Source organism: Stomoxys calcitrans, chromosome 3 (genome assembly GCF_963082655.1).
Source record: "Stomoxys calcitrans chromosome 3, idStoCalc2.1, whole genome shotgun sequence".
Classification (NCBI taxonomy): domain Eukaryota; kingdom Metazoa; phylum Arthropoda; class Insecta; order Diptera; family Muscidae; genus Stomoxys; species Stomoxys calcitrans.
This window is the reverse complement of record NC_081554.1, coordinates 66,167,155-66,178,804: the sequence shown is the minus strand read 5'-3', so window position 1 is coordinate 66,178,804 and position 11,650 is coordinate 66,167,155. Positions and strand designations below refer to the sequence as shown.

At 40.4% G+C, this 11,650-nt stretch overlaps 1 protein-coding gene across 2 annotated transcripts in view; it reads left to right on the top strand.

Annotated features, from left to right (window-relative positions):
• Positions 1-306: 306 nt before the first annotated feature.
• Positions 307-11,650, top strand: part of LOC106081552 (alpha-protein kinase 1) — a 28,978-nt gene continuing 17,634 nt past the window's right edge. The window contains exons 1-4 of one of the 2 annotated variants that reach the window (XM_013243575.2): positions 307-396; positions 9,172-9,386; positions 9,462-9,932; positions 10,075-10,491. In XM_013243575.2, the coding sequence (XP_013099029.2) occupies positions 9,221-9,386; positions 9,462-9,932; positions 10,075-10,491 (1,054 nt within the window). In that variant the 5' untranslated portion in view covers positions 307-396; positions 9,172-9,220. Of the gene's footprint in view, positions 397-418; positions 620-9,171; positions 9,387-9,461; positions 9,933-10,074; positions 10,492-11,650 lie in introns of those variants that run through there. The other variant, XM_013243573.2, reaches the window with a different exon arrangement.

Sequence of the window (11,650 nt, the reverse complement as noted above, 5' to 3'; positions counted from 1 at the left end):
AAAAAAAAAACTTCGACTTGTATTTTGTCTTTCTATATTAACGCCAAACATTCACAATAGTCGGTCTTCTTGCCCTATAAATACAACCCTGTCTTTATACCCAAATACAACCTTGTTGAAAAGCACCCCTGTTAATACACCCCCACAAAAGTAAACAAAATATAACCAAGGGTGGGTGGGTGAATGGTCACAATGTTGATGCAATGACTTTCCCCTGTAAGTGGTGGTGGTTGATTTTCTGTTTTGTTTGTTTCTTTCTTTCTGTTTCATTCAAATGCTTCCTCTTCTTTTTATCGTATTTGTACTCTTGATGGCAGCACCTTGCCTGTGTCCAGTGTTTTGATAATAGTTTTTGCATTGTGCAGTTTTTCCTTTTATTCCCCATTCTCTCATAAGGTGGCATTTGTATGTGTGTGTGTGTGTTTGTGGTGGAGATGGTGGTGTTGGTGGTGAAGAACACTTGCTTTCAATTTGACAATTTCAGTTTTTCTAACATCCAAGTGTAGTGAACAACAGTATCGTGGAAAAGGAAAACAAGAGAGAGCGAGATATTGAAAACGAAGTCAAAACTAAAAGAAATCAACCAAGCAGGTCTAATTTAAATGACCTTAAATTAAAAGTAAATAGAAAAATAAATAAAAAGAAATATTAAGCAGCTAATAACGAAATGTCCCAAAAAAGAAAAAATTGATACACACAATACCTGCTGAGTGAAAAATTGATAAGGCTGTGTGCAGCCCCCCCATTGACTAAGAGAAGGGAATTAGCCAAGGGGAATGTGGCAATGGCCAAAAATTTTCCAAAATCAATATTGCTGTGATTTGTTATTGTTGTCTTTTATTTGTGATTGTGTGTGTGTGTGTGTGTGTGAATGAGTGCGTGTTTCTGCGTTAAAATTGCGTGTATCCATTGGGGTGCATGTTTGTATCTGTGTAAAAATTAAATAACAACAATTAATCCCCTTTAAAATGTGGCAGGATGAGTTGAACGACAATGACAATACAATATTAGTCTGTTTGCTTCAGTTATTGTAGTAGAAAAGAAAAGAAGAAAACTATATACGAAGCCACAAACGATTGTCAGACGTTAGTGGAAAATTGTGTTATCTTTTTTGGAAGAAAAGGTCCGTGTTTAAAAGTAATTGAAGAAATTTTAAAGTTTAAATACTAAGGAGGGTCTCCCTGATATGTTTAAAAACAACCTGCTGCTGTTTACTCATGTGATAAAGGGTCACTCATGTTTGGGGGATAGCAAAGTGTGGGGCATGTATGAATCAGACAGAAGTTTTTAAAAATGTAGGAAAAAAGTAATAAGTTACAAGTAAAACAAGGCAGGGCCAGACTTTCGAATATCCTTACTTTACTTTAATTGACTATGACGGAATATTTGTTACACTAGCCGAACGTAGAATAGCGTTCCAAGTGCCTCGATCTTCTGCGCTCATTCTAAAATCTCTGACATCAAGTTTCGAGTGGTGTTTCCCACCACTTGATCTTTCCATCGGGCTTTTGGTCTTCCTGGTTTGCGTGTACCACCGTGTTTGCTTTCAAAAGACTTCTTTGCTGGAGCTTCTTCATCCATTCTGAGAACATGACCTAGCCAACGCAGCCGTTGTATTTTGATGCGTGTAACTATGCTATCGTCGTCATACAGCTCATACAGCTAGCCTATATTCTCCATTAACGCAAACTGTCCATATATTTTACAAAGAATCTTTCTCTCAAATACTCCAAGCGCTGCCTCATCTGCTTTCACAAGTTCCCATGCTTCAGAGCCATATAACAGCAAGGGTAATATCAGTGTCTTGTATAGTGTAATCTTCGTCTGTCGAGAGGTGGCCTTGTTTCTAAACTGCCTACTTAGTCCAAAGTAGCATCTTTTTGCCAGTATTATTTTTCGCTTAATCTCAAAACTGGTTCGTTTCGGTTACGGCGGTGCCAAGGTAGATAAAGTTACTGACTGTCTCAAAGTTGTGGTTCCCTACTTTCTCCATTTTCTTTACCTGCTCGGTTGTGCAAAGCCTTTTGGGAGTTGAAACCATGCATTTCGTCTTATCTACATTTACTGCCAGACCCATTTTCACTGACTCTCTTTCGATTCTTTCAAAGGCTGCAGTTACTACTTCCGGTGACCGACCTATGATATCGATGTCGTCGCCATAGGCGAGTAGAATGTGTTCTCTTGTGATTAGTGTGCCATATCTATTCACATCTGCATCTCGTATAATCTTCTCCAGCACGATATTAAAGAGATCACACCAGAGGCTGTCTCCTTGTCTGAACCCTCGTTTGGTACTAAATGGTTCGGAAAGATCCTTTTCTATTCTTACTGAGGAACGCGTATCAGCAAGTGTCATCCTTCAGAGTCTTATTAATTTTGCAGGGATACCAAACTCAGACATGGCTTGAAATACCTTTGAACGTAAAGGAGTATCGAAGGCGGCTTTGTAGCCAACAATGATATGGTAGGTGTTGATCCTTCTCGAGTCTTTTCCAGGATTTGGCGCAGTGTGAATATCTGGTCTAGGGTGGATTTTCCAGGTCTAAAGCCACATTGATAGGGCCCAATTATCTCATTGACTTTAGGTTTTAATCTTTCACACAGTACGCTCGAGAGTATCTTGTATGCGATGGTTAGGAGACTTATTCCTCTGTAGTTGGCACATTCCGTCTTGTCTTCTTTCTTGTGTACGGCACGTAGTATGCTGAGGTTCTGATTATCGGGTATGTGTTCTTCTAGCCAGATTGCGCAGATAAGCTGATGCATACGCCTTATCAGCGTGTCGCCTCCGGTCTTAAATAGTTCAGCGGGTATCCCGTCGGCTCCTGCTGCCTTGTTGTTCTTTAGTCGGGTCACTGCTACTTGGACCTCATTCTGACTAGGAGGTAAACATTCGAATATCCATCACTCTTGATTTTCGGCGAACCTTATGTCTTATGTGTGTGTAAGGGAATGGTTTATATGGCGGCTAAACTTTATCTACCTGAACCATTTTCAGGATTGATATAAGAGGCACTAATATAACCTACCTCTTCGAATATCAAGACATTAAATGAATTAGCTCTTCGCAAAGTTCAAAGTCTATGTGGGAGCTTCATCGAAATCTCCACACTATTTTAAACACCACAGAGGAGGCTGATATTGGGTTGCCCGAAAAGTAATTGCGGATTTTTCATATAGTCGGCGTTGACAAATTTTTTTACAGCTTGTGACTCTATAATTGCATTCTTTCTTCTGTCAGTTATCAGCTGTTACTTTTAGCTTGCTTAAGAAAAAAAAGTGTAAAAAAAGTATATTTGATTAAAGTTCATTCTAAGTTTTATTAAAAATGCATTTACTTTCTTTTAAAAAATCCGCAATTACTTTTTGGGCAAACCAATATTTTAAATTTTATTGAAATCGAGCGAAAATTTCGCCCTCGGTGTCCTCAAGAAATAAAATGGAGAAACCGGAAGCCACCGTAGCGCAGAGGTTAGCCTACGACGCTGAACGACTGGGTTCGAATCCTGGCAAGAAAATCATGAAATTTTTCAGCGGTGGTTATCCCCACCTAATGCTGGCGACGTTTGGGAGGTACTGTACCATTTGGTATGGCAGCCATGTAAAGACTTCTCCACAAAGAGGTGTCGCACTGCGGCAGGCGGTCGGACTCGGCTATAAAATGGAAGTCCCTTATCGTTGAGCTTTTAACTTGAATCGGACGGCACTTTAATGGAATGGTCATGGGCAAATTTGCATTTGCAGATCGGTCTATATGAGTGTTCTCTAAAAGTGAATTCAACTTTACTTTACTTTTATTTTAGTTGGTCATTACAAATCATTTGATCCTTAAGCGGAACGTAATATATTGGGTTGCCTAAAAAGTAATTGCGGATTTTTTAAAAGAAAGTAAATGCATTTTTAATAAAACTTAGAATGAACTTTAATCAAATATACATTTTGTTCGATAACCTTTTGCCATCTTCCTGGCAAATTTAGTATTCCTCGCTCATAGAACTTCTGGCCTTTATCTGCAAAAAACTGAACCAAGTGCGATTTTATAGCCTCATCATTGCCGAAAGTTTTACCATTTAAGGAGTTCTGCAAAGATCGAAATAAATGGTAGTCTGATGGTGCAAGGTCAGGGCTATATGGTGGATGCATCAAAAGTTCCCAGCCAAGCTGACTCAGTTTTTGGCGAGTGACCAAAGATGTGTGCGGTCTAGCGTTGTCCTGGTGGAATATGACACCTTTACGATTGACCAATTCTGGTCGCTTCTCCTTGATGGCTGTATTCAATTTGTCCAATTGTTGACAGTAAACATCCGAATTAATCTTTTGGTTCCTTGGAAGCGGCTCAAAATATACCACACCCTTCCAATCCCACCAAACAGACAGCATAGCCTTCTTTTGGTGGATATCAGCCTTTGAAGTGGTTTGAGCTGGTTCACCATGCTTGGACCATGATCGTTTTCGACTAACGTTGTTGTAAACAATCCATTTTTCATCTCCAGTTATGATTCGTTTTGAAAACGGATCGAATTCATTGCGTTTAAGGTGCATATCACAAGCGTTGATTCGGTTTGTTAAATGAATTTCTTTCAATACATGTGGTACCCAAATATCAAACTTTTTCACCAGTCCAAGACTTTTTATGTGATAATGAACGGTTGATTTTGGTATATTTAAATTCTCTCCTATCTCACGCTCAGTTACATGACGATCCAATTCGATTAATGCTTTGATTTGGTCATCATCAACTTCATTTGGCCGACCTGAACGTGGCTCATCTTTAAGTGAAAAATCTCCAGAACGGAATTTGCGAAACCAATTTTGACACTGTCTTCCTTTTAAGGCTTTATCACCATACACATCTCGTAACTTTTTAGCAACCTGCTCCGCGTTTTTTCCATTACGGAAATAATAAAGTAAAATATGACGAAAATGCTCCTTTGTGGGCTCCATATTAAAATTGACGCCAAACAAACAAATGTAAACAAAATTTCGCGCACATTTTTTCTAAAGCAAGCTAAAAGTAACAGCTGATACCTGACAGAAGAAAGAATGCAATTACAGAGTCACAAGCCGTTGAAAATTTGTCAACGCCGACTATATTACCGACAATTACTTTTTGGGCAACCCAATAGATTTCCAAGCGCCTTTATATTCTGCACCCCTTCTTCAATCTCTGACCCCCAGTTTCGATATGTTTTTCTCACTTGGTCACTCCATATACAATAAGATTGGTCTTGCCCTTTTGCGTGTCATGGCCGCCGCTTAAAGACTTCTTCGCTGGTGTTTCTTCATTCACTCCGACAGCATGACCTAGTCAAAGCAACCGTTGTATTTTAATGCGTTTAACTATGCTGTCGTCGGGCTATGGCGCGGACAGAGGAAACAGGTGGCAAAAATCAATATTTTCTTGTGCGCCTACGAAATTTAGAAAGAAACTTTCTTCTGTAAAACATTTGAACGATTTCAAAAATGCTACCCAAAAAATATCAGATTACTAGTTTAGAAGATACGGCCGTTCAAAGAAATCAGCGCAAAACTGGAAAAGAGGCCCGCAGACTTTTTAACAGAGCACGCCGTAAAATATCGAAAGAATATTGGGATGTGTATTACCCACGGCTCAAGCAATACAATAAGATTATCAGAGCGGTAAAACGTGCCTCCTGGAAGCTTTTCTGCGACCAGGTCGTAGCGTTAATAATGCCGCCAAGATGAAAAAGTTTTTCTCAAAAACCCATATCCAAACTGAAACGTTAATAGACGACATGAAGTGAGAGCAGTGTCAACAGAGGATATGTTTAGGCTTTTGATGAGAATGCATTTTCCACAGGATACGACGGGACACACAGAGATACCGGAATCTTGGAGGTTGATGGCGTTGATCAAAGGCGTATCATAATGGAATGTATGGTCAAGGAAGCCTTGAGGAGCTTCAAACCATTTAAGTCACCCGGACCTGATGGAATATTTCCGGCGTTTCTACAAAAGGAGGAAGACTATCTGGCGCCTCATCTGGCCACTATTTTCACAAAGTGCTTAGGACTTACATATACTCCGAAAGACTGGCAAGAGGCAAGAGTGGTATTTATAACAAAGCCCGGCAAGGAAAGTTAGGCGACACTAAAGGCCTACATACCTATAAGCCTTTTGAGTAGATAGGACGTACTACTCAAAACCATGAAACGTATTGTGGATACCATGACAAAGAGTGGACATCCAGCGAACTGCTCATATACAAACAGCATGCCTCCGTCAAGGGAAGGTCGGTGGAGACTGCCCTGCACGAGGTTGTGCATAAAATAGAAGAATCCTTCGATGCCATGACGTACACATTGGCGGTTTGCATTGACTTCGAGGGGGTGTTTAACAATGTGCGGATCGACACATTGATCCAATCCTTAGACCAGTACCTGGTGGACCGGATCCTTAGAGACTGGATAAGCCATATGCTAAGGAACAGGTTGATAAATTGCGGGTCCCATGACAAGACAGAACGTGGCACAAAGCACTCCACTGGGGGCATTTTATCGCCTCTCCTTTGGGTGACCATTTAAATTTCTTGAAAATCTGCTATGCAAACAATGTTTTAATACTTCTTAGGAGTAAGGATCCGAACGAGGTATGCAGAAGGGCCGAAAAGGTCTTGCATATGGCATATGACTGGGCTAGACCCAGGGGTCTCAATGCTAACCTAGAGAAGAATGAAATATGCCTGTTCACGAGGAAGACGAAGGTGGGCCAATTTGACTCACCACGTTTCCTCAACAAAACGATTTCGATATATGACAAGGTCAAACACTTAGGAGAGATCTTGGACAGCAAATTTAATTTGAGGTGTAACAATCAGGATCGGCCGGGCCGAACTTTGGATACCCACCACCTCGGGAATACACCACCACCACGGTGAAAATTGCATACCTTATGCCCCATATCAATTATATCAAAATATGTTCCGATTTGGACCAAAGTACAGTAGCGATATCTAAAAATAAACCGATCTCAACCATATACGACACGGATGTCGAAAAGCCTTACATAAGTCACTGTGACAAATTTCAGTGAAATCGGATTATAAATGCGCCTTTTATGGGGCCAAGACTTTAAATCGAGATATCGGTATACATAGCAGCTATATCCAAATCTGGACCGATCTGTGCGATATTGCAGAAGTATGTCAAGGGGCTTAACATAACACACTGTCCCAAATTTCGGCGACATCGGACAATAAATGAGCTTTTTATGGGCCCAAAACCTTAAATCAAGAAATCGGTCTATATGGCAGCTATATCCAAATCTGAACCGATCTGGGCCAAATTGAAGAAAGATGTCGAATGGCCTAACACAATTCACTGTCCCGAATTTCATCAAATTCGGATAATAAATGTGGCTTTTGTGAGCCTAAGACCCTAAATCGGAGGATCGGTCTATATGGCAGCTATATCCAAATCGGAACCGATCTGGGCCAAATTAATGAAGGAAGTCGAAGAGCCTAACACAACTCACTGTCCCAAATTTCAGCGAAATCGGATAATAAATGTGGCTTTTATGGGCCTAAGACCCTAAATCGGAAGATCGGTCTACATGGCAGCTATATCCAAATCTGAACCGATCTGGTCCAAATTAATGAAGGAAGTCGAAGAGCCTAACACAACTCATTGTCCCAAATTTCAGCAAAATCGGATAATAAATGTGGCTTTTGTGGGCCTAAGATCCTAAATCGGAGGATCGGTCTATATGGCAGCTATATCCAAATCTGAACCGATCTGCGCCAAATTAACGAAGGAAGTCGAGGGGCCTAACACAACTCACTGTCCCAAATTTCAAAGAAATCGGATAATAAATTTGGCTTTTATGGGCCTCAGACCCTAAATCGTAGGATCGGTCTATATGGCAGCTATATCCAAATCTGGACCGATCTGGACCAAATTGACGGAGGATGTCGCAGAGCCTAACACAACTCACTTTCCCAAATTTCAGCAAAATCGGATAATAAATTTGGCTTTTATGGGCCTTAAACCCTAAATCGGCGGATCGGTCTATATGGGGGCTATATCAAGATATAGTCCGATATAGCCCATCTTCGAATTTAACCTGCTTATGGACAAAAAAAGAATCTGTGCAAAATTTCAGCTCAATATCTCTATTTTTAAAGACTGTAGCGTGATTTCAACAGACAGACGGACAGACGGACGGACATGGCTAAATCGTCTTAGATTTTTACGCTGATCAAGAATGTATATACTTTATAGGGTCGCAAATGGATATTTCGATGTGTTGCAAACGGAATGACAAAATGAATATACCCCCATCCTTCGGTGGGGGGTATAACAACAGGTTCAGAGAATATGCTGCTTTGGCATAGGTGGAGCTATGAGGACCACTCCTACTAGGGCAATAGAGACCATTCTAGATATCCGACCCATAGATATACAGATCAAGTGAGAGGCAGCCATTGGGGCTATGAGACTTGAAGCGATGGGAGAATGGATAGAGGATTCAGTGCAGCTTATACCATCGCTGTATAATTGAGGCGACGATAGTAAACCTGGAAGGAATGAAAGAGATTTCCGATCGGATAACTGAGACAACACTTGAGGTCGAGTACGAGTCACTGCTGCCAGCGGCACAGTCCTGTACTGACGGAACCCTTTTATTGCCATCTGGAGGTTCATGTTACACGGATGGATAAAAGCTAGAGGAAAGAGTGGGCCTGCTGGTCTACATTGAGAAAACAAGGACTGAGATCTGTTTTAGACTGCCTGACCATAATACGATCCTGCAGACGGAGACCCATCAAGCGAAGCGGTTTCATTTTTCCCTGCACACTCTTCGATGTGCGTCAACAGTCGCGCAGTCGAGAAATTCTTCTACTGTTCTCCGGGGATTCAAACCACATCTAGCGTCGTATGCGAGCATTACGGTTTATAACTTAAAAATGCTTGTTTCTCCCCAAAAATACCTCTATTCCAAAAACTGGCGAAAGTTCGTAAAATTCCAAAATAATAATTTTTTTTAAAAAAGGGGCTAAAAATAAAATTTGTGCTTCAAACCCTAGTGGATGTAATTCTTCAAAAAAAAAATCCTAAGAAATATAACCAATTTACAATGATCTCTATAAAACCAGGATAACTGAATAAACCAAGGATTTAGTTGACCCAATTTTTATTCTTTGATTCTCAGATTTCACCCATATTAGATCTTTGTCAACAAGTTGCACTCTGCCAGAAACATGTTGGATGTTACAATTTCGCCTCTGGCTATTGTTTCACTACTATTAATTGCAAATGTGCAACACATGGGTACTCATGCGACTAAGGAAGTGGTGAACTTCGAAACCCTGAATGATGGCAAAACGCATCATTTACAAAAGCGCATGGACCTGCAGATATGTTTAGGTAAGTACATAACTCCCAAATAATTTTCAATTGAATTTTTGATCCAACTACATCTTCCCCTTTTTTCCCAACAAGGCCAATTTGATGTTCACAAAAATACCATAATACGTACCGGTGAATCTCAGGCCATTGGGGGCAAATATCTACAAGGCCTCGAATTGGACACCATGGAAGAGTGTCAACGTTTGTGTTGTGAAACCGAATCATGTGATGTCTACATTTTCGAAAGTAAAAAGGATGGCTATTGCTATTTATTCGAATGTGGCACACCGGAAAATTTCCATTGTAAATTTACACGACATGCCAATTATACAAGTGCTGTCTTGACTCCAGTTATACGACATGGTCTGGATATAACTACTCCTCATCCGTTGGTGGCACACAAGAGCTCATCGGGCATATCACAACAAGAATGGGAACTATCAAATCTTAAACTTAAACCAGATATAAGAGAGAAGAACGGAGAGCTGGGGCTGATTAATGCAATGCCATCCAATGGAAGTACTAAAAAGTCCCTAGGAACGGATATGGCACAGGAAGCCAAAGGTAAATAATAATAAGTGGAGTTCTAATAAACAAAAAAGCAAATGATAGGGCTGGATCAATGATTGGAACCATTTCCACAAATCCTTAAGGAAATGCATAATAAATGCCAAAGATTCAACTAATATTCTCCTTTCCTTTCCAGTAAATGCTTCCGCACAATGTGGCCGCTTTCAATTTTCTTGCCACTCGGGTGAGTGTATTGCTATTTACAATGCCTGTGACGGTATACCACAATGTGAAGATGGCAGTGATGAGGGACCGGAATGTTCGGGAGCCAATAGTAATTTAACTCCCGCTTCTAAATCTTCATCTGACACTACATCATCCCTCAATAGTAAAACAGCCTCGGTCAGTTCCTCATTATCTCAATATCAACCCTCGCTAATGCAACAATCAGCTCAACAGCAGCTACAAAATATGCAACAACCCTCACATCAGGCAGCTACTGCTGGTGTTGTAGCTTCCATACCTGTGGTCAATAACCGTGAAGATCCAACTGTATGGGAAACACGAAAAATTGTCTCAGGCACACCTATTGGTGTTGGTGGCAGTAATGGAGGTGAGTAAAAAATTGAGGAAAATAATGAACAATAACATGTCAATTCAACGTTTATTTCTTTGTAATTGGAATCAAATTATTTGTCCGGTTTATGTTGTAAAAGATTAGGAATGTATTTTAGTACGTTAAAAATCTACTGTAAAGGAGAAAAATGCCTCTTCGTAGAGTTCTTTTATCTGTTATCAATATGTCTGTATAGAAGTATCACTGAAGTGAGGGAAGTTGGCACATCGAGAAATCAACAATTTTGTACTCATTGAAGTGCAGAGTTTTCATCATAAGCTCAAAGAGATTTGCAGCACGTCTCGATGAATTTTGCTCTTTATACAGGCTTGTATAAACTATGTGGCATAGTTGCCTTTATGTTTTCAAAAAGGTTCGTCCCAAGTGACAGGGTTATTTAAGACGATTTCAAACATTGGACACTGGTTTACGATACAATCAAAGCTAAGATCTATGAAGGCCACCCTTGACGAGATTCCACAGAAAGGTATGTCAGACGATGCCTACTATGTGGGCCATGCAGAAAATATCACCGCGGTAATTATATTGAGGAACACAAAAGTTGCCAAATTAAGATCCATACAAAAGCCGGCAGGATTCACTTGACTTACAGCTGCAACAGATCTGTTTATCTGCTGCTGACGATGAGACGATACATTACTTTGAAGATAAAAATCGGCAGAGATGACATCATCCTCACAAGATATCGATCAAATACTGAGGGATAGGTTAGGCTAGGTTTAAGTGGCAGTCTGCCATCAGACTTACTTAGACGTTTTCGTCCATTGTGATATCACAGGAACAGAAGAAGGAAGATGCCTTCTAGTTCCTGCCGTTGAACCACCCAGATCGCTTTAAAAACTCCAATAACTTGCGAATGTTCACATCCGCTAAATCAGACAGGTTCTCAAAGAAATGAGAACCTAAAGTGGAACTCCTTCTAACGGCTAGTGCGGGACACACACACAGAAGGTGTTCTATAGTATCTTCTTCCTCGATGTCCCTACAGCTTCTACAAAAGTTGTTGCTGGCAATCATCATGTTTTTCGAATAGACAGTTACCTGTCATGACGAACACAATGACTGAGACGTCTGTTCTAGCCAATGACAGAAAAATAGTAGACCTCCTCAAGTCTAGATGAGGCCAGATAGTTTT